Source organism: Anopheles merus, chromosome 3L (genome assembly GCF_017562075.2).
Source record: "Anopheles merus strain MAF chromosome 3L, AmerM5.1, whole genome shotgun sequence".
NCBI lineage: Eukaryota > Metazoa > Arthropoda > Insecta > Diptera > Culicidae > Anopheles > Anopheles merus.
In genome coordinates, this window is record NC_054085.1 from 8,038,717 (window position 1) to 8,059,784 (window position 21,068).

General features: G+C 52.8%; 5 protein-coding genes across 9 annotated transcripts in view; 2 read left to right on the forward strand and 3 right to left on the reverse strand.

The window, feature by feature from the left end:
- The window catches only part of LOC121600159 (glycine receptor subunit alpha-2), a 56,449-nt gene extending 54,072 nt beyond the window's left edge, over window positions 1-2,377 (reverse strand). The window contains exon 1 of one of the 4 annotated variants that reach the window (XM_041928498.1): window positions 2,290-2,377. The gene's annotated coding sequence lies outside the window, so the exon portion shown is untranslated. Of the gene's footprint in view, window positions 1-640; window positions 731-2,000; window positions 2,091-2,289 lie in introns of those variants that run through there. The other 3 variants (XM_041928497.1, XM_041928496.1, XM_041928500.1) reach the window with 3 other exon arrangements.
- Window positions 1,164-3,077, forward strand: LOC121600161 (dehydrogenase/reductase SDR family member 7). The gene is made up of 6 exons (XM_041928502.1): window positions 1,164-1,290; window positions 1,368-1,517; window positions 1,596-1,951; window positions 2,026-2,139; window positions 2,197-2,363; window positions 2,510-3,077. The coding sequence occupies exons 1-6, from the start codon at window positions 1,164-1,166 to the stop codon at window positions 2,562-2,564; spliced, it is 969 nt and encodes a 322-aa protein (XP_041784436.1). The 3' UTR covers window positions 2,565-3,077.
- Window positions 3,078-3,172: 95 nt separating this feature from the next.
- Window positions 3,173-14,075, reverse strand: LOC121600157 (PHD and RING finger domain-containing protein 1-like). 2 transcript variants are annotated; one of them, XM_041928490.1, is made up of 5 exons: window positions 13,209-14,075; window positions 6,090-13,137; window positions 5,947-6,014; window positions 5,727-5,855; window positions 3,173-5,614 (listed from the first exon to the last, which is right to left on the reverse strand). In XM_041928490.1, exons 2-5 carry the CDS (start codon window positions 12,841-12,843, stop codon window positions 5,432-5,434), a joined length of 7,134 nt encoding a protein of 2,377 aa, XP_041784424.1. In that variant the 5' UTR covers window positions 12,844-13,137; window positions 13,209-14,075; the 3' UTR covers window positions 3,173-5,431. The 2 variants fall into 2 exon arrangements, with proteins under 2 accessions (XP_041784424.1, XP_041784423.1); XM_041928489.1 differs by having other exon boundaries at window positions 6,090-13,145.
- Window positions 14,076-14,122: 47 nt separating this feature from the next.
- Window positions 14,123-16,934, forward strand: LOC121600158 (WD repeat-containing protein 43). The gene is made up of 4 exons (XM_041928491.1): window positions 14,123-15,699; window positions 15,771-16,006; window positions 16,088-16,237; window positions 16,311-16,934. The coding sequence occupies exons 1-4, from the start codon at window positions 14,527-14,529 to the stop codon at window positions 16,627-16,629; spliced, it is 1,878 nt and encodes a 625-aa protein (XP_041784425.1). The 5' UTR covers window positions 14,123-14,526; the 3' UTR covers window positions 16,630-16,934.
- A 952-nt stretch (window positions 16,935-17,886) lies between these two features.
- LOC121600326 (SWI/SNF-related matrix-associated actin-dependent regulator of chromatin subfamily A member 5-like) lies at window positions 17,887-20,391 on the reverse strand. Its single transcript, XM_041928808.1, has 3 exons — window positions 20,263-20,391; window positions 19,750-20,186; window positions 17,887-19,653 (listed from the first exon to the last, which is right to left on the reverse strand). The coding sequence occupies exons 1-3, from the start codon at window positions 20,263-20,265 to the stop codon at window positions 18,093-18,095; spliced, it is 2,001 nt and encodes a 666-aa protein (XP_041784742.1). The 5' UTR covers window positions 20,266-20,391; the 3' UTR covers window positions 17,887-18,092.
- Between the last annotated feature and the right edge of the window lie 677 nt (window positions 20,392-21,068).

A 21,068-nucleotide genomic window follows, 5' to 3' on the forward strand; every position in this document is an offset into this window, starting at 1 on the left:
TTTGAGTTGCTCGGACATTCGAGATACACGGTATTTTGCGGCCGTTTTCGGTCCCCATTAATAGCGTATCTCGGGGACCGCCTGTGCTGATAAAATCATTGAGGACATTTTTGTTCAACAGTTCAACGAGGGTTCAAAGTTATCTCGGTTGCTTATCAGTACCCTTTTGTTACCAAAGATCAATAAATCTTTATCAAAGCAAGCTAAACATGCCAAGTAAACACATATTGCTGCACCAGTTCATAATGGCATGCTGTCATTTGTAATTTTGGGTAATGACTTTGACAGGATATTCTTTAAAATACATCTATTTTATTTCAAATAAAAAAAACCCTAATTATCATGCCATATGCAACAGAGAGGCGAGCCCTGTCTAGCAATGATCATGATCTTGACAGCTACCGGTTGCTGAGGCTGTGGTCTATGTATGACCGCACTTTCTAAACGAATTTTTGTGATTTATTTTTACGTGATGCAGGGAATGATAATGTTTTTCCTTGTTTAATACGCATAAAATACGGTATTACGCTCAAAATTAATTCATAATACTACACACTCGTAATTCACTTGACAGATAGATGGCATAAACAAAACTTCTTTGCTCCGCGGATTGATTCACACCAAGAGCTATCGGACTCACCTGTTGGCGTCATCAGCGTGCAAAGCGATGAAATCATAAACATTGCAGCTATCGGTGGTCGGCTGTGTGCGCTGTTTGCTAAAATATTTGAACCGGTCATACTGGTCCGCGCCGCGTTTGGAATATAGTAAACGATCATTGCACTGCTCCCTCCCTGGGGGTCTTCTTTATCAATAGTGCCGCAGCTGCGTTTCGTTGGGAAACTCACCCATACGACCCCCCTCCCGCCGACGTATGGTGACAAAAGAAAGTGCGTACGCGGGTGTCGTCGTGTGATATCGTCGTGCGTAAACATCGGTTGCAATTGCCCTGCGCACGGCTTACCGTCGCAGATGACTTTTTGACAACAGCGCTTGCTGCGGGTGACAATAGAAACAATCGGGCGGTGCAAACGATCGTGCGTGACAAACCAAAAAAAAGAACAGGGAAAACCTGGTCCAGGTGGGCGTGTACTGCTGTCGTGTTGTGTGATCGCAATTGAGGGGAATTTTGTGTGCGCCTTGGCATCGGAACGGGCAAAACGATGGCGTTCTTCTTTAACTTTGTCGCTATCAGCTTCTTCCTGTACCACCTGGTGCGGCTGATAATGTGGGCCGTGCTGGATTCGGACATCGAACTGTTCTTTCTCTCCAAATTGGGCAGACCCATCTGTAAGCTGACGGCAATCGTGATGATTGCATTGATTCGCAAGTACGATATTTCTAATGCACTTTTCTTCGTTTTTCAGCCTCACTTCGGGGGAAAGTGGTATGGATTACTGGAGCATCCAGCGGCATCGGGCGCGATCTGGCCATTGCACTGGCCCGGCAAGGTGTTAAGCTGTGCATTTCCGCACGTAACATTTCCGAACTGCTGAAGGTGAAGCAAGCTTGTATAGGTGCGTAGTAGGCATTGGCAAAAGGCTGGAACCAAATCTCTCCGAACAGCAAGTTGACTCAAACTGTCCCCTTTTTAGCACAATCAAACGGAAGTCTCGGGCCGAACGATGTGTACGTGCTGGAGATGGATATGCTCCATCTGAACCATCACAACGATTACTTCAACATGGTGTTGGACCACTTCAAAACGGTCGACATTCTGGTGAACAATGCGGGACGCTCGCAGCGGGCCGAGTGGGGCTCGATCAACATCAAGGTCGACCGGGAGCTGTTCGAGCTGGATGTGTTTGCCGTGATCAATCTGTCCCGTGTGGCGCTCAACTTTTTTGCCCGCAACTCGATGAAGGGCCACTTGGTGGTGACGAGCAGTACGGCGGGCCTTATCGGGGCCCCGAACTCCGGTACCTACACCGGTGCCAAGCATGCGCTCCATGTAAGTGGTGCTTAATGCTAATTAATTTAAAGACATGAGCTTAACTTACTTCTTCCGATTTGATGGTCACGCAGGGCTACTTTGAAGCACTAAGAAACGAATACCCCAACGTGCACGTTACGATGTTCTGTCCCGGACCGACGGCCACGAACTTTCTGCAGGAGTGCTTCACCGATACTCCCGGCGCAGTAAGTACTGTGCGACACAAGCGAAATAGCTCCTTCTAAAAACGATCTTTTTTTTAGAAATACAACCAAACCGTGCAGCCGACCGATCGGCGTATGACAAGCGAACGATGCGGCCATCTGTACGCATTGGCCATTGCCAACAAGACCCACCTGAGCTGGGTCGGCACGTTCCCGATCAACTTCCTGCTGTACATTGGCTGCTACTACCCGAACTTGAAGCGAGTGTAAGTGTGCACTAAAACATTCATTATAATTTTACATAATTTTCTTTTCAAACACAATCACTTAAACAATCACTTATTTATCACCCAGTGATTATTATAATTTAATCATTTCCTTCTTCTCTGTGTCGTGGTTTGTGTTTTCACAGCCTGCTGAAAATTGTTGGCATGGAGCGTTTGCAGCGTGTTCGCGACAGCCGGTAAATTGGCGCTAATGAATTGAAATAAAGCAGAAAAAGCCTACTGGGTTGCAGCAAAACAGCGCACACACACATACACCGGGCAGCGGGACATGGAGGGGCCACCCAATGTTTTACATTCCAAAGTGCCTAATACACGCGTAAATCCTACGTGTCCTACGTTCATACAGCATCAACTTCGCCGCATCCAATCCACACACACACGTTTCCAGAACGAAGCAGCATTTTACTGGTCAATTATTTAAAGTGTTTTTTTTTCTATCTTTCTTTAGTACAATTTACACTATCATTCTCGTTTACCACGATATTAGCGGATGTGTTGTCTTTTTTTCTACTTAAATTATTTAAGCACTATTATTAACTTTTTCTTGTAATCGTGCATCGCATTTAGGTTGTAGCATTATAATTTTTACATGTTTTTTTTTGTTTTGTTGTAAAGTACCGCTTACACAATGCTTTTAGATGAAATTATTTAATAAAGTTATGCTCTTGTTTCTCGACAGAGTTTCACCATACATTCGTCCTCTTTTTCACTCTCGTAACCATTATATTCAACTATTTTGAGAGTTGCGTTTTTCTTTCAAATTACAATAAATGTCCACACGCTATCAGTTATACTTTCCATATCGCTTAGATACTAGCAGTTTTATTAAATCAAGTGTTTCCTTTCCATTTTCATGTTCTTCTCTCTCTTTCTCGCATCTTGGTGTGGTACGCAGGAGAAAGAGGATTGCCATGTCCTCCACCTTTCACACAAACCGTGACGTCTCGCGTCCGAGGTCTGATCTGTCTTTTCACAGTTGGGACTTTTTCCATCGTCACTTAATAATTCCTAGCGCGCAAGTGAGAAATTGAATTTTTGAAAATAACTGGCGTTTTCCTAGAAACGCTCACACACACGCCCTCACAACACCCCCCAAAATACAATCTTCTATCCGATAGTTGAGTTCGATACTCAGACCTCAGACCTCAGTTCTTTTTTTTGCGCCAAGTCCTCCACAAACAGTTGCGCATTAGTGACGAAAGTTTCAAATGGTAATTGAATCATGAAAAGGTCGCGCAATGCCGGATTCTACCGTCCGCAACCGGAACCGGCCTTTTCCTTTTGCCTACAAACAGCGTGTGGATGCGTTAATGTGTCTCTCTTTCTCTGTGTGTGTGTGTGTGTGTGTGTGTGTGTGTGTGTGTGTGTGTGTGTGTCTGTGTGTGTGTGTCTCTGTGTGTGTGTGTGTCTGTATGTGTGTCTCTGTGTGTGTGTCTGTAATTTGTATCTCTCAGATTGGCCCGTGACCTGTGTGCAGTTAGATATTGTGATAATAAATATGTATATTATTCTTTTGAGTAAGGGCATGCATTACGGTGTACAGTGGGTTCTATAATAGATCGATGCTTTTTTACTCTCACAGCGTCGCATGCAAGATGCGCTGTACACTCGGCTTTATATCACCACCCATCGGGAGAATCTAGGGCAAATCGGCGTTTCTGTTTGCCTTCGTTTTGCACCACATAATTGTAGCGGCATGTGTGTTTACCCCGCTTGCCGCTTGCCTATAATACAATCAATCTATAAATATCTTAATTGTTGAATTGGTGCCTCTCAGCGCCGTGCGTCGTGCTGCCCAACATGTGAACCATGTGATTGCATTTCCGCGCCAGTTTGGAAGCTTTACTAACTCCTATTGCGTGTTCTCTGTGTTCATACTGCTGTACTACAAACACTCAAACATACACGAAACATAAAAAAAAACACGCTGCGGTCCTTTTTTCCTCCGTAGGACTTACTTACAAGTTCGTGTGCCCTTAAGTAGAGGGACTCAACACGCTCCCTCTGCAATCTTCGTTAATGTTAGCTTCTTAATACAACAAGGTTCTTCCCCTCTTCTTTTCTATGTGCTACAGTTGTTATCTAATTACTATTTGCTACTATTTCTTCTTCTACAACACACAACAGCACATTAACTCCAACATGACAGTGACGATCGGTTGCACAAAGTGTATGTGTATATAACGTCCTTTCCGTTTTTCGCCTTTTCTACTAGCTTGGGTGCACTTTTATAATTTCGTCTAGCATTTAGCTTTGATCTAAAACAGTGCATTTTGTTTTTAAATTATTTAATTTGTTCTGAAGTCTCTGAGAAGCATCTGGATATGCACGCCATAACGCGCAGGAGAGCGTTTACACACATACTTGTTTTGAATTTCTTCATCCCTTCCTCCAGATTGTACTGCATCTTGCTCTAGCATAACAATGCGTGTCACAATATGATACGTAATTTTACGTGATAGTGTTATTTTGTCAACACTGCTTTTCACAGTGTCCTGAACCTGATCTACGACTTAACGAACGAGCAGATGTGGAAGATGTGGGTGGGGACGACAAACTTAAGGATAAATCAATCCACCATAATTGCGGATCGTTACACCACACACACATACACACACACACTCGCGCTCCGCCATCGTCTCCACCCTCCCTTGCCAAAGGTGCAGGCGAATTTCTTCAACTTGTCTATCCTACGAGTTTCTGCGCAAGTCCTGTACATACCCTAACCGATAGATGTGTGTAAAATACATTACTTATACATAATTCCTCAGCGTAATCGTAACTGTAAGACCTATCCCACTATTCATAATCGTGCAAATCGCCACGTGACGGGTAAGAGTACACTTTTTGATAGACAGTTTGTTTTAAGCAGTTAATTTTTTTTTTACACGGTGCTGGCTGCATGCTGCTTTAGAACCATCCTTCAAACACATGATCGATATTGCGTCCATTCCCTTTCTGTTCGCTGTGTGGAATATAATGTTAGCTTGCTTCTTTTTTGTTCACTTGTAGAGTTTTATAGAGTGTGTTGTGCTCACTGGGGTGGCTCAGATAATGATGGAGTTACTGTTTGCCATCGGCATTCCGAGCTGCCCAAGGACACCACCACCACCACCGCCGCCGGAACCTTTCTTCGAGATGCGTCGTTTGCCGCGAATCTTGCGCACGTACGCCTTGATAAGCTTCTGTATCTTGATGGGATTGATCTCGCCCGTGCGGCTGTGGCAGATCTATAACCGGAACAAGAATCGTACAGTAGGAAGATTAACGTAAAATGCGATTATAGTTATGACTGCTTGTTTTGTTGCAATCTGCTGCTGCGCTCCTTCGTTTCGCACTTACCTTCGGTACGGCTCGGCGCAAAATGTCTTTATATTCGTCCTTATTGATTTGCTTCTTGTTGTAGTACGGCTTGATGACCAGCTTGACCTCCTCGACGACACGCTCGAGACGGTTGAGTTTCTTCAGGTACTGTGTGAAAGAAGAGGAAAACAAAAACGGAAGAATGTTGTAATCGCAACATAGCAAAAGAGTGATCATGCCCAAAACCAACGATGCTAACCTTCTCCTTATCCGACAGCTTAGACGGATCTTCGTCGTTGGCGGTATCACCTTTTTGGTTTGATTTTCCTGCAGAAAAAGAAGAAAGGAAAGAGAATGGTATTAAATGTTGATCAATCGACATCCAGCATCGTCGATACATACCTCCCTTCGAACGTTTGTGCGGACCCTTCCGGCTGCGGCCCGCCTTGCCACTGTTGTGCAGGTTCGGCGAGCCAAACAGTGAGTCAAACTGGTTGGTCGACTTTTTGGCCGCCTTCGTCGGTGGCATCGGTTTCGACGATCGTCCCGCCGACGGTTGCGAGTTGGCGTTTGAATGTTGCTGATGATTCGACTGCTGCTGCTGCTGCTTGCTGCTCGGGTGCGTGTGCATTGGAGGCGAATCCAGCATATCCATGCCTCCGGCGCCGCCGGGCGGTTCGAACAGATCGTCGAAATCGCTCGCCCCGGGCGAGTACGGTGAGTCGGTCGGGTTCAGGAAGTCGGCAAACTTGCCGGCCGACTGTCCCTGCTGACCGGCGGCACCGGCCAGTGGCAGTGGCAGCTTGGAGATGAGGTTGTTCGCCGGCCCACCCGACGACGACGGTACGAACTCGTCGAAGATCACGTCGGAATCGGAGTTTGCGCCCGATGGATCCGACACACCCGCCTTTGCGTTCGAGTTGGCCGTGGCCGATCCGCCAAGGACGATGTTGCTGAGTACCGTGACCTTACCGCTGTTAACATTGTTGCGGCCCATCAGCTGCGATTGTGGCGGTGTACGGGAGTGTCCCGTGTCTGGGCCGCCGCCGCTGCCCACAGGACCACCGCCGTTCATGGTGTCGTTCGGTTCGGCACCACCGTCCAGCATCATCATTCCACCGTCCGCGCCCGAGCCTGGCGCTGAGCCGTCCCGGTTCGTCGTCTTGCTCTGCTCCTCGTCGGACAGGCGCCCAATGGAAAGGGCATCGGACCGATCACGCGACGATCCGCCGGGCGTTGGTGAGGGAGAGGGCGACTTGGTCGGCTCGAACGGATCGTACACGTCCGGCGAGGGCGACTGGGGTGCCGGTTCCGGTGGCGTGTTCGGTCCCACGGTGGCAATTGTGCTACCGCCACTGCCACCCGCACCGTAGCCTATGCCCAAACCGCCCTGCGACTGGGACACACTTCCACTCTCGTCGTCCACCGCACTGTCGCCCGCCACGGTGTCATCCTGCCGTTCGGGACTGTCCTCCTTGCCCTCGTCCAAATCGCCCGGATCGTACAGCGGATTGACCGGTCGCAGGTTCGTCGACTTCGTCTTAACCTGCATCGAGAACTTCGGTGCCTGCAGGGTCTTGAGCGATTGCTGATTGCCAAGGCCAGAGCCGCTGCTGCTGGTGGGGAATCCGGGCGGTGTCTTCGGTCCGAACATGTCGTCCACGGGTGAGCGTCTTTCGGGTGGCGTTTTGCGCAGCACTCCGGCGGTGGATGAGCTGGCCGCCCCGGTGGCTCCTCCAGCACCGACACCAACACCCATCGCATTCGGTCCATCCATCAAACCGAGCGACTGGCCGAGCGTACTTCCAACAGCGCCTCCACTTCGCATCAGCAGTCCTGCACCACTCTTTTCTTGGCTCATTCCCGAACCGGCTGCTGCTCCGGCTCCTGACTCCAGGTTCGCACCGGCCGTGGCGTTTCCTGCAGCGCCACCAACACCTGCAGCTCCTCCACTGCCTCCACGACGGTCCTTGTCCTTCTCAGTGTCACTGTCGGACAGCACGATGACCGCCTTGGGCGACGGCGTCAGCACCCGGAACGGCGACCCGTCCAAATCGATAATGACGACCGGTTTCGCGGTCACATCGATCGTCGAGCGTGTGCGTTGCTTCAGCCGACCCTCCAGCCGCTTGTTCTTTGGCCGCTCGCCATCCACCGCTCGCTGTCGCTTGCCGGACGCGGCACCACCGGCGGAGTCCTTCTGACGTTGCTGCTGCTGCTGCTGTTGTTTGCCACCGCCCGATGATCGTTCCGCCCCGTGATGATGGTGATGGTGGTGGTGATGCCGCGAATGCTCGGCGCTCGGTTGCTTCTCCTGCGCGCCGTCCTTACTGCCGGAACCGGATGCCGCCGACGCCGCTGCCGCCGCACCCTTATCGTTAAAGCTAACACTTACAAGAATATTATCACCCGATGTAAATACTTCCTTCGAGGGGAGGGTGGCATTCTTCTCGCGGGCCTCCCGCTCCCGGCGGCGCGCCTCCTTGCGTGCCTGCTTGCCGCTGCGGCCGTCCCGCTCCTTGCCGCCGAGCAGCGCCTCCTCCTGCTGCTTCGCCAGCGCTTCCTCGTTTGTGAGGATCACCGTCAGGCTGGCGGCGGCCGCCGAGGCCGACGCAGCCGGTCCGTTCGATTTCAGTCGCGAGCCGGACAGGGCTGTTGGCAGGGGCGGAGGCGTCCACGAGCTGTCCCGCTGCGCACGCCCTCCACCGCCGCTGCCCTTCCCGAAGCGCTCGGTAAGCATGCCGGATGCGTTCGGGGCTGCGGTCGAAGGCGGTGGCGTGCGCGAGCGAGACCGCGAACGGGATCGTCCCAGCGGTGAGAAGGATCGCTTTCGGTCTTTCTTTTTCTTCTGCTTCTTGCCGACGGTTTTGGCTACCGGCGGTGGCAGTGGTGACACGCTGCGTCGATTCTTGGGCTTCTTCTTCCGGCCGGCGTTTCGGGCTGCCGCCAGGGACGCCTTCTGGCCCCGGCCTCGGCTGCGGCTTCGACTGCGGCTACGGCTACGGCTGCGGGGGGTCCGGCTGCGACTGCGGCTTCTGCTGCGACTGCGACTGACCGATACCGGGCGCTTCTTTCGCTTGGCCTTCTTTTTCGTGCGGCCCACGCGTCGATCGGGCGGTGACCGGGAAGGTGTAAGCGAGCGGCGGAAGCTTCCCCGCCGCACTGCCGGCCGATGGTGTGGCGGTGGGGAGTGTGATCGTGACCGGGAAAGGGACCGCGAGCGGGGCGAACGGGCAAACCGGCCCCTTGGTGGCGGTGGTGACCGGGGCGACAGTGAGCGCAGTCCGAGCGGTGGCAGCGGTCCACCGGAGCGTCCACCGCCCCTCGAGCGGGACCGTGACCGGGACGATGATCGGCGGGGTGACCGGCGGAATGGTGGCAGCGGCGAACGCGCTCCGTGCGGTGGCGATCGTCCCCGATGGCGCGGCGGCACAGCTAACGGCGATAGAGAGCGCCTCCGTCCGGTGTTGAATCCTGCGCCCGGGCCCCGCGATCGTACCGCTGGCAGGGGCTCCGGCGAGAGGGAAATGGACAGGTTGCGCCGTTCCCGCGATCGGCTGCGCGACGGAGTGCGTGTGCGCGACCGTCGCTTCGGCGTAATGTCCCTGCCGAACGGATCCTTCAGGATGCGCGGCCGCTTCTCCGCAATGATCGAGCGAATGTCGTACCGGGGCAGCTCTTTGCGCTTCGGACGACGGGGCCTATTCCGACGGTCCATCGATTTGCTGCCCTCGCCACCGCTATCCCTGTCGCCGGTGCGACCGTTTCGTCGGTCCGGCTCGCCACCGTCGTCCCCTCGTCGGCCGCGCTCTCGCGAGGAGCGTTTCTTCGTGTCCTTCTCGCGATAGTTGCGCTCGCGGCCCTTCTTCGTTACCTTCTTGAACGCGGCCAGCTGTTCCTTGCGCTTCGCCGAGGCCGCACCCTTCGAGCCCGATGGGCCGGCACCGTCGGCCGCCCCATGCTCCCCCGCAGCCTCCGCAAACTCGGCCTCATCTTCGTCGGAAATCAGCTCCGTGTCCATGCCATCGATGCCGGCCGTATCGATCGCGCTGCCCTGGCTGCGGAAGCGCGAGGACGAGGCCAACCCGGAAGTGCCCTCGCCAGAAGGACCTTCGCCGGCGTCGATCAGTTCGCGCCGCTCCTGATACTTCTCGTCCAGGCAGGGGGTGTAGCTGCGGTCGTCCTCACCCGGCCCGAGCAAGCCTGCCGGCGCACCGAAGTTGGCCGTAGCGATGGCCGAAGCAGCTGCCATCGCCGCTCCAGATGCACCGAGTGCAGCGACCAGCGAGGTCGTCAGTGGAGGCGTTAGCGCATCCAGCCCCTCTCTTCGGCCACCGTCGATGCCGCGGTTTGAGTCTGCCTCGATCTTCTTCAGCTCATCGTCGCTCTCCGAATCAAACTCGTCCCGCGCTGGCGTACCTTCGTCTTCCTCTTCCTCCTGTTCCTCTTCTCTGGTAGTTTTCTCCGTCTCAGGCGCTGGATGGGCCGCTTCCTCCTTCTCGCCATTCACGGTTGCAGCGCTGGAGGTGGTAGGCGTCGCGGCACTTTGCTTCGGATCCGCCGTGTACGGTTCCCCGTCCATGTCGTCATCGTCCAGCTGCACCAGATCCTCGTCCCGTTCGCCCGCAAACCGATCGTTCTCGTCCTCATCGCTGCGCTGCTCACTGTCCAGCGGATCGTACGGCTGGTTTCCATCGCTGGCCCCCTTCGCGTACTGCAGCGTCTCCGACGAATAGACGGAGAAGTTGGGACAGTTGTTTTCTGCCGCTGCCGTTGCCGCCGCTGCCGCTGCCGCTGCCGCTGCCGCTGCCGCCGCCGCCGATCCGCTAGAGCCCGCCTCTCCCTCCACATCCTGGTGCGCGAGCCCCTTCGGCAGTCGGCAGCCAGCAACAGTCTTGTCGTTTTCCTTCGCTCCTTCCTTTTCGGGCTGTTCCTCCTCATCCGTTCCGTCACCATCGTTCGGCTGTTTGCTGCTCGATGCGTTGGCGCCCGAGGACGTTTTACCGCCCATTGGGGAACCGGTTAGGAGCGATGCTTGGGAAGTGTTCGTGTAAGCTCCGGATGCGCTAGCGCTAGAGCTGCTTGTGCCACCCGTACCTCCCGCTCCCGTGCCGTTGGTGACAATAGTATTCGAGGAAGAGCTTGCTCCGCCCGTACCGCTGCTAGTGCTGCTGCCTGCCCCATTACCTCCACTGCTCGGGATGGATTGGGCGGTCGTGCTGCTGCCGGGCGTGTTGGCAGCCACATTCACCGCCCCTTCTGCCGCATTCCGCCCGCTCGGTCCGCCCGGTGGTGCTCGGCGCCGATCGCCCCCGTTCGGTGGCGTTTCGGTGGGGAAAATGATTTTCCCCCCGTTGATGCGTACGTTTCGCAGTCCGTCCCGCGAGTGCCACCGCTCCTGGTTCTCGAGAATGCTGCCGAGCAGATCGGGCCCGGTCGATCCGTTGCCGCCCGGCGATGGCGTGCTGAAGCTTTCGAATCCGCTCTTCAGAACGCGCCTGCGTCCGAGCACGTTGCGAAGACGGGAGCCCATCGCGCTGCCCGCCACCAGTGTCGAGCCGCCTGCTCCGCCCGCACCGCCCGTGCTGCTGCCCTCCTCCTCGTCGTCGTCGTCGCTGAAGTAGTCCAGATCGTTCCGTCCGCCGAATATCTTCAGCGGCGTAATGCCTGCCCCGATGCGCTGACGCTGCACCGAGTCCTCCATCGCGTTGGTAGAGCGCAGCAGGTCGCTGCCTTCGCCGCCGGCCGCCAGGGCAGCCGCTGCCACTGCCGCCGCACCGCGCCGCCTGCTTCCGCCGGCTCCCGCAAGGCCGCCCGATTTCCTTCGCTTCGCGCGCTTCTTGCGCAGCTTGCGCAGCGTGCTGTACAGCTTCTTGCGCTTGATCGCAAACTTCTGTCCATCGCCGGGCCCGCCCGCGCCCGTCCCATTCTCGTTGTCGTCCACGTCGTACTCGGAGATGATCATGCTGAGGATTTTTCGCCTCGTGCGGCGCCTTCGCTTCCGCTTCACGGTTTTGCGCGCACGGGGCGGTGCGGCCACGGCCACCAGACTGCTGCTGCTGCTGCTTCCGCCGTGCGCGGACGACCCGGCGGCCAACCGGCGCACCCTCGCCGCCACCGTCGACGGGCCCGCGGCCCCATCCGGCGAACTTTGCACGATGTTTAGCCGCACTGCAGCGGCCGCCCGCGTCAAGATGGCCGCCCGTATGCGCTCGCTCTGACGCGTCCGCACGATGCGCAGCGGGCTGTGGATGCGCTGCCGCAGCCGGGACTCGCGCATGCCGCCGATCTCGTTCAGGTCGTCCAACAGATCCTGCAGCTCGTTGTCGTCCTCGTCGGACCCGGACGCGAAGCAGCAGTCGCAGTACCACGAGCCGGACGGGATCTCCAGCAGCGGCGGATTCAGACACTCCATATGGTAGCCGAGATTGCACGAATCGCACAGCAGCATCGTTTCCTCGCTGTGGGCCTGCCGGCACACCTCGCAGTACGTCAGCTCGTCGGCTTCCGGCACGACCGGCAGCCCTCCTGCGCCGGCCGTACCCTGGCCCTCCTCCTCGCCCTCGCCCTCGGCCGGCTTGGGCTGGACGCGGTACACCCGCAGCACCTCCTTCTGCTGCTGCCGGCGCTCCAGGTCCGCGTAGATGTTGATCAGCTCGAAGCCCTTCCGGTCGATCGGACAGGTGGACACGTTGCGGGACCACTCCTCGATGCACGGCGCACAAAACACGTGCTCGCACACCTCCGGCACACCCACCTCCTGGTTGTGCAGGGACAGCAGACAGATGGGACACTTTTCGCTGTCGTTGCTGCTGCTGCTGCCGCTCGATTCGTCCGACGCGTAGCCGAGCTTGCTGGCCAGCACTGCCGCCACCGCGTCCTTGTCGCCCTTCTCCAGCAGCTGCTCCTCGTCGCTGTTCCAGTCCGATTCCCACTCGGAACTCTCGGACGCTAGGTCCATCTTCGCCACTGGCACCGTGCGACGCCGGCTCGGGCCTGCAATGGGGCCACTGCCGCTGCTATCATTATCACTGTCCTCCACGTTCAGCACGTTCCGGTTGCGCAGCCGCCTTCCTGCCCTCGCCGCCGTAGATGTTGACGCCGCGGCACCGGCCGAGGTGGTTGGCTGCAGTTCATCCTCCGTATCGGACGCCATGTCCAGAGGATGCTAATTCTATCTCTCTCCCTCTCTCTCGCTCTGTCTCTCTCGTTTCGCTTCTCCAGTCGAGTTTAGTTCGAATCGAGCGTCGCTCTACCTGTTTCCATTAACAGCGCGAAATGATGTCGAGGTCGACACGCGCTGCTCCGTCCATGTGAGATTTCCTTGCCTCGACCAACTTGTGAGATCTTCTTGCGCGTCTTCTTCTTCCTCTTCTATCTCGCTTTCACACACTCCCACGCAGGGTTGGGTGGGGAGCGCTCTTTGCCTTTCTTTCCTTCGGTACGTGCCCTAAAATGCTTGATTAAGACGGCGGTGGTTGGGTTGTTGCTTGATCGGTTGCAATTGTAGCATCATCTTACGTGCGGTCAGCAGCGCCCTCATCCTTCCCTCACACGCCGATGCACTGGCAGGAAAGGGGTTTCGAGCGCGCGGGGGTTCGGTGGTGGTGAATAACCCTTGGTTGCCGCCCGCTAGATGTGTTGATTACGATGTGGACTTCTCTTTGTAGATGACGACGCAGTGTCTCTCTGGATGGTTCGGTGTGTCACTGCGAGTGCCTTGCTCCTGCTGAAGGTTTGTCACTTTCTTCGCGCTTTGGATGTTATGCTATCTCTCGCTTGCTCGCTCTCTCTCACCGTCTCTGTCTTCCTGCCGGCAGTTGGGATGCAAAAACGGTACCCTTTCCGTGTGTGGCCGCCCCGTACCCCCGTCTTGACAGGAGTTCTTCCGATGCTGATCTCACGCCTGCCGCCGCCACCGCCGCCGCCACTGCTATGTGTGTGTGTGCTCTCTATATTGAGGTTGCGGAAAGCAACAGAAGCAAACAAGCGTAAACCGACGAGCAGCTAGGCAAGCAGCAAATCCGTACTCGAGCCACACACAGTAGGCGAATAGATAGCGAGCACAACAGCGAATGCACACACACGCACACACACACCGACACAGATATATATACACACACACGTACACGCGTACAGGCAGAACGACGGGTGCGCTGGGGATTTGCAGCCGACTTTTGACCGCGATGTAGTGGGCGCCCTAGACCATCAAGCTGGTCCCGGGCAGCGTCGACGCACGGTACGATCCTTCCAGGAGAGGGTTGCCACTTCGGGCAGGCCGGCCAAATCCAACAACCAGTGCAAAATCCAGCCTAACGTCGGTTCCGGAACGTCGGGTAGACTTTGGAGCAAGACAAAAATGGCGATTCTGGTTGTAGGGGCCGAGATCAGACGTTTTGCACGCACACGCACACACTCAGACGCACACACTGCCAAGCCGAGGCAAACGTCTGACTCGCCAGCCGACAGTGTCAGACGTTTCAGCTGTCAGTTCGTGGGGCACAGTGGGACGGCGCTGTAATGATAATTGTTTATTTTTTAATTATTTCCCAGTTACAATTGTGTTTCACCCTTAAAATCGTTAAATTTGTATTAATTTTGAAATCACTTTTTTGCCAACCACAGCTTTTTGAATTCAGACAAAAGAATGCAATTTTTGTGCAACACCAGAACGTCAATTGCTGCCAACCGGGTGTTTGTCCGAACTGTCACGTCGTATTGTGACATTTGCAGCAAGCAGCGAGAAGCAGGAGCACGCTGTTTTGTGGGATTTCAAAATCCACATGTTATTTACAAGTGCCCCGCAAAAGTGAATTAAAAACCATCATACACACGAACAATGTTTAGTATATCGCGAGAGTTTTCGCCCTGCGGCAAGTATTGCGCCTACATCAGCCAGCAGGGCAAGTTCGTCGTGCACAATGTGGAAACGAGCGACATCCATCAGGTGTACACGCCGAACATGCACCTGAACGTGCCGTGCACCAGCTTTGCCTGGTTTCAGGTCGGGGGCGATGCTCCAGCCAAGACGAAAAAGAAATCGAAAAAAGCGCGAGCCAGCCTGGGGGACAACGTGCAGCTGCTGGTCGCGTTCGGCACGAGCAAGGGCGGCGTTGCGTTCTACAGCCTCGCGACGGCCAGCATCGAACGGTCGTGCAAGGGCGACGGCCATACGGCACCCATCACGGCAATCTACTTCAACGCGAGCCACAATCCGGACACACTCTACACGGCCGGTGCCGATGGGAAGGTGATCGAGTGGAGCATTAGCCAGTGCAAGCAGCAGAAGGTGCACCACATCGGGGTGGAGAAGCTGAGCTGCGTGTTGGCCCACGGCGATAAGATTCTTACCGGCGCCAAGCAGCTAAAACTGTGGGACGCCGAGAGTGGCACGGTGGAGCGGACGCTGGCTGGCCATACGGCCAATACGCAGCTGCTGCAGCTGATATCGCTGGACGAGGAGCACGTGTACGCCCTGTCCGGGTCGGTGAACGATCGGAACCTTTCCCTGTGGTCGCTCAGCGATAAAGACTCCACCTCGGCGGTGGCAGCATTCGCCCTGGACGATGTGCCCGAATATATTGCGCCGAAGATTGTGGACCGGAAATTGCACCTGATGGCAGTGTCGCGGACTGGCGTTGCGCACTACTTCGTGCGCGATATGGGCAAGCTGAGCGTGAAGAAACCGTACCGGGCGGCCCACACGTTCGAGATCGCCGTCGACACGGTGAGCACCAAGAAGCAAGCGGTCGACCGGCTGCCCGTGTTTGTGGCCACCGTTCAGTACGCGGCCCAGCAGGAGCAGATACTGCTCGGCTACGGAACGGAGCACAGCGTGCGCTTCGAGCACATTGCCATCGAAGAGGACGTAAAGCAGAACGTTATCATCCGCGAGCCGATGAAGGTGATGGAGGGCAAAGCGAAGGATGGGGAGCTGAAGGCAAAGACCCCCATCTTGGACAAGGTCGAATATCTGAACTCGGCAAATTCTGCTAGGAAATCGGTCAAGGAGGTATGTTGGCGAAGCGTTGCTGTTCCTCATCAGTATTGTTGATATTGTTTCACAAAACTCCACGTTTTCAGGTGGAAATTCCAATGGAAGTTCGGCTGGAAAACCTTTCCACGCCCAAAACGAGCTCGAAGAACATGATTCACCTGCTGATGCAAGGCATGCACAGTCGCGATGCCACCCTGCTGAAGAGCGTCTTTGCGGTGGACGATGCGGAAATGATTCAGCAAACGCTCGAGCGCCTTCCTTCACAATACGTTAGCCCGCTGCTAAACGAACTGTCCCACTTGATGCAGATGAAAACGATGCAGTATGTGTTTTTCTGACCTCATCCCAGCTCCTGTAGCTTAATAAGTAATATGCCTTTCTTTTTTAAATTTCGAAACTATAGCGTCAAAACAGCCGTCTGTTGGTTGAAACCGCTGATCAGCATACACGCCAGCCAGCTGATGGCGCTCGGTTCGACAAATCTGCTCGCCAACTTCAGCACCTGTCTCGGAATCATCGAGTACCGGGTGGAACACTTGAATTCACTTTCAAAGTATGATTTGATATAAGAAAAAACTGTTCAATGTACTCAAATACTCACTGACATCCCATTACTCTTTCCCCAGGCTGCGTGGCCGATTAGGCTTGCTGATCGATCAGATCGATCGCAGCAAAAACCAGGCGGCTAATCTGGACGATATAACCAGTGGGAATGTGCTGGTGTACCAGGAGGGCGACGATTCCGACGTTGAATCCATGCTAGAGAAGGACGATCCAGATCTGCCCGGTTCGTCCAACGAGGAGATGTACGATGATGATGATGACGACGGTGAGGAGGATGAGACGGTGCACGAGAATGGTGATTTCGGATCGTTTGTGAAGCGGCGGCAAAATGGGTATTCTAAAAAGGATAGCGATGAGGAATCGATGGACGTGTCCGATTGAAAAAAGCGCTGAAATAGTCCTGGTCCTGCACTAATGATGCTGTACAATAAATGATTATTGTATGATAGTCGTAAATGTCCGGTTTCTTTACATAAAGTTCGTAGTTATAATACATGTTTCCCAAATATCAACCTTCCCAGATTATGTTCAGTTATTTTGCCGTGGATAAAATGTCATATTTAGTTCGAAGATTTTCTATAAACGTCTGATTAATCCGACTACACAAAATGGCCCTATTTATTATGGCGCAACTGTAGACCCCATCAAAGGCGTATTTTCAAATAAAATAAAATTAGATGATTGAATCTTTAGTTAAAGTGGTAATTGACGAAAGCCATTTTTGTTTGTCTCAAACTGGAGTAACAAATTTTAGACGCAAAAACATTAATCGTACACATGTCAACAAACCGCCCCACGAAAACTGGAATAATTATCATAGCAAGATATCGGACAGTGTTAACTGTTAAAATATATAATAATTGTTTTACTTATATCGTTTTCTGTACATTAAAGAATCAAAGCTACACTAAACTATAATAGCCTTCATATGGAGAAATCGTGTTAATAAACGGATAAAAATTGGAGTTCTATGGCGGTTCTGATGCTGGTATAGAAGATATGTCAGTCCTGTAAATAAACTTGAACATAAACTTGATCCCGCTTTGATACCGATCTACAAGCCGTCCTCGAAACTTACTTACTTACTAATCCGACGCTACAACCGCTTTGCGGTGTAGGCCTGTCTCAGGAGTGTCCGAAACTGCTCATGGTCTCGCGCCTTCGTCTGCCAGTCCGTTATCCCGGTCTTAATGTCGGACGCCTCCACGCTATCTTGCACCCTAAATTTGGGCCTACCACGCCTCCTCTGTCCTTGTGGACGGTCTAAAAATACTTTACGGGCTGGATCGTCCGTTTCTATGCGTACATCATGGCCAGTCCACCGGAGACTGGCGAGCTTGATACGCTGCACGTCAGAGAGGTCGCCGTACATCTATTATAGCTTGTCGTTATAACAGTTCCTCCATTGTCCTTCCACACATACGGGGCCAAGTATCGTTCTGAGCATCTTCCTCTCGAACGCAGCAAAGAGCGTTTCGTCAAATTCAAAACTATTGTGATATCATCACTTGAATTTTAATAATGGTCCCAATTTTATTTCAATTCATACCAACAACCAGTCCAGGAACTAATTCCAAACGATAGCCGATTAAAAAGCCTGTTCACTTGTAAACATGTAGAAATAATTACAATTTTATCGTTAAATGTAAATGAGTATTTATTCACATGCAATGGCAAAGTAACAGCTAAGAGTATTAGTACATCAAGTCACAAAATACTGAAGTTCAGGTAACGTAAACAAAACACTGAGGTAGTAAGACCGCGTTCTAGCGAAGACTTGCTTCTGCTCAAATGAAAAACAAACTTGAAATCAAAACAAACAGGTATCGTTGTAGCCTCCTCTTCTAGTAATAATTGCCATGCACGCTGCGCCGTAAACGCTTCGCCGGCACTGGAACGATTGCTTCCTCCGCCTTACGCTTCTCGTTCAGCTGGGCAGCGGACAGCACTGTATCGAATTGTAGATCGCAGCTCACACCGGGCACCATTATCTGGCAATCTTCCATAATACCCGAATCGGTCGAAGCTGTAGCACGAGTCAGGCTGCCCATCTTGTGGAACAGCTCGTCTAGCTTCGTGTCTACGGCCGCTTCATCGATCAGCCCGTCAGCCATGAGGGAAGTGCGCTGATACTCGTAAGCCGACATCAGCAACTTCTTGGACGGTTTGGTCTCCGTCCGGATGACCGCCTCGTCCAGCTGTCGTTTGCGCTCGGAATGTAGATAAAGAAGCTCATCGATGCTGCCGCGCACCAGCAGTCGAAACACGTGCACCTTTCGCTGCTGCCCGATACGATGCGCTCGATCCTCCGCCTGGAAGTCCATCTGCGGATTGAAGTCCATGTCGTAGAAGATGACGGTGTCGGCCGCCGGTAGGTTGATGCCGAGACCACCGGCACGGGTCGACAGCAGAAAGACAAACTTGGTCGAATCGGGCCGATTGAACTCGTTCATCTGTTCCTGCCGCTCAGCGATGTCGGTGTCGCCATCCAGCACACAGTACTCGTACTCGCGCCAATCCAGATAGTCCATGAGCAGGTACAGCACCGTAACGAACTGGCTAAATATCAGAACCCGCGAGCCACGCGCTCGCAGCCTTGCCAGCAGCTTATCAAGAACTATCATTTTCGAGCTGAACTGCACAATTTCGTCGGTAACCAGGTTCGTATTCAGATTTTCTGCCCCCGGAATTAAGTACGGATGTTGAATAACTTTGCGCATGTGTGGCAGTCGACTAGCGATCCTCATTTCCTTCGTCTCCCCGGAACCCATTATCAGCTTCACCTCGCGGTGCAACACTTTGTGTGTCCACAAGCACATTTGCTCGGTCGGGGGCACGTAGATGTCAATGTGCACCTTGGGTGGGATATCGCTGGTCACCTCCTTCTTGGTGCGACGCAGTAGCAACGGTTTCAGCAGCTTCTTCAACCGAATCGTCTGCTCGTGCTTCGGATCGACGCAGTCCTCCACCTTAAACCAGGAGTCGAAATTGTCCGCACTGTTAAAGAACAGTGGCATCAGCAGGTTCAGCAGCGCCCACAGCTCGTGCAGATTGTTGTGCACTGGCGTTCCGGTCAGCATCACCATGCTCTGGATCTTGCAGCGTCGCAGCACGCCGGCAAACAGCGTGTTTTCATTCTTCGCCCGGTGGCCCTCGTCAATAATGGCATAGTGGAAGTTAGTCGATATGAAGCTCCCACGGTTATTTGTAATGAACTCGTACGATGTGATGGCAACATTCCAGGTCGGTTTCGACGCGCGCAATTTCCGTAAAATTTCCGTTTTCTGCGGACCGACCATGTGTGCGCGAAGCACTTTAGCTCCCGGCAGAAACTTGTTGAACTCATTCAACCAGTTGGGCAGCGTCGAAAGCGGGACTACCACCAGGAACGGTCCTTTCAGCTTGCTGTGTTCGAATATTTAATTGCGTGCATAAAAGCGTCCGATTAGAGAACGAGGACGATTTACCTCAGAAATTTAGGTTAGGAATCCCGCTACCTACCGTACGTTAAGCAGATACCCAATCATCGAAATTGACTGAATCGTTTTTCCCAGCCCCATCTCGTCCGCCAGTATGCCGTTCAGATTATTGTTGTAGAGCGAAATTAGCCAGTTGAGCCCCGCGATTTGGTAATCGCGCATTACGGCGTTCATGTAGGACGGCGTTTCCGTGAACTCGATCGCATCCTCGTTGTTATTGTTGTCAAAGTCATCTTTACGCAAATTTTCAATGCTTTTCAGCTTTCTTTTACCATTAGTTGGCCGTGCCTTTTTTTTGGAGTGTTCTTGGCTAAATTTTGCAAAACCCGCTAGCTTTTGTTCCAGTGCCTCCAGCTGCAGCTGTCGTTTACGGCTCAGCTCTTTCTTGAAAGCCGTCTTTTCGATCAACACATTCTCGTCGACCGGCGACGATGGAGCAGAATCATTTACATGGGATTGCTAGAATCCGACAAGAAAAGGCAAACGATTTTACTAAATGTATACACGAAAAGCTAAAACCACCTATTTCACTCACCATTTTGACGAAACGTTTAACACACAGAGTCACATCAACACTACGAGTACAGGAATGATCAAGTTAGCGCGGCTTTCAACGGCATCTGCAGGTAGCGGATTGGCGCGCAAATGACAAAGGAGTTTCAGACGTTTGGTTCAATGCGGGTTCAGACGATTGCTCCTTGATAATTTCATAACTTTGGGAAAGCGCGGTGCGGAACATGATTGGGGTATGTATATTAGAATAATTTGAGGTAAAAATCACACAACTGGAATTGTACATGCATTTATTTTGTGAATTGCTTTTATATTTCATGGTGTACATTGGTTAAAAATTATATTTTCAGTTTCTTTTGGAAGCAATGTTTTCGATGTTTTTGCAGACGTTTGAAAGTTGTAGTGATGGGCATATGATTATTTCTGCACAATATTATTTGATTAATAATTAAATTATAATAAACTGTTGTCTCAATTATCAATTTTTACCTTCATCTCCATTTAACGTAAAATATATAGAAAGTACCGACGAACCGACGTGGTACTTGCGTTACACAAGAGTCCCACACTAAAGTACTGTCGTTTTCAATTGAGGCGAAAGCATTGTAAAAAAAACGTTTCTAAATACAAATTGTGAAGAAAGTGTCAGGCAAGATTTTAGGAGAATAACTGAACAAAACACCCAGGAAAATCATTTTATACGTTTCCAAATCAATTCAAATGATGTGAGAAGTGGATAAAACATTCCACGTTCGAATTTGGGGAGAAAACATAGAAGGAAGCTCAGAAGTTTCTCGGTTGTGTCAGTGTGATTCATTATAGATATGG

Bases quoted from the DNA above. Each gene is read 5' to 3' on its own strand.
- LOC121600161 (XM_041928502.1), top strand. From the start codon at position 1,164: ATGGCGTTCTTCTTTAACTTTGTCGCTATCAGCTTCTTCCTGTACCAC. The intron at 1,291-1,367 runs GTAAGCTGACGG...TTCGTTTTTCAG, and splicing joins CAAATTGGGCAGACCCATCT to CCTCACTTCGGGGGAAAGTG. The intron at 2,140-2,196 runs GTAAGTACTGTG...TCTTTTTTTTAG, and splicing joins TCACCGATACTCCCGGCGCA to AAATACAACCAAACCGTGCA.
- LOC121600157 (XM_041928490.1), bottom strand. From the start codon at position 12,843: ATGGCGTCCGATACGGAGGATGAACTGCAGCCAACCACCTCGGCCGGT. The intron at 5,856-5,946 runs GTTAGCATCGTT...TCTTTCACACAG, and splicing joins AGCTGTCGGATAAGGAGAAG to TACCTGAAGAAACTCAACCG. The intron at 5,615-5,726 runs GTAAGTGCGAAA...TTCCGGTTATAG, and splicing joins TGCGCCGAGCCGTACCGAAG to ATCTGCCACAGCCGCACGGG.
- LOC121600158 (XM_041928491.1), top strand. From the start codon at position 14,527: ATGTTTAGTATATCGCGAGAGTTTTCGCCCTGCGGCAAGTATTGCGCC. The intron at 15,700-15,770 runs GTATGTTGGCGA...CCACGTTTTCAG, and splicing joins CTAGGAAATCGGTCAAGGAG to GTGGAAATTCCAATGGAAGT. The intron at 16,238-16,310 runs GTATGATTTGAT...CTCTTTCCCCAG, and splicing joins CACTTGAATTCACTTTCAAA to GCTGCGTGGCCGATTAGGCT.
- LOC121600326 (XM_041928808.1), bottom strand. The intron at 19,654-19,749 runs GTAGGTAGCGGG...ATTCGAACACAG, and splicing joins GGGTATCTGCTTAACGTACG to CAAGCTGAAAGGACCGTTCC.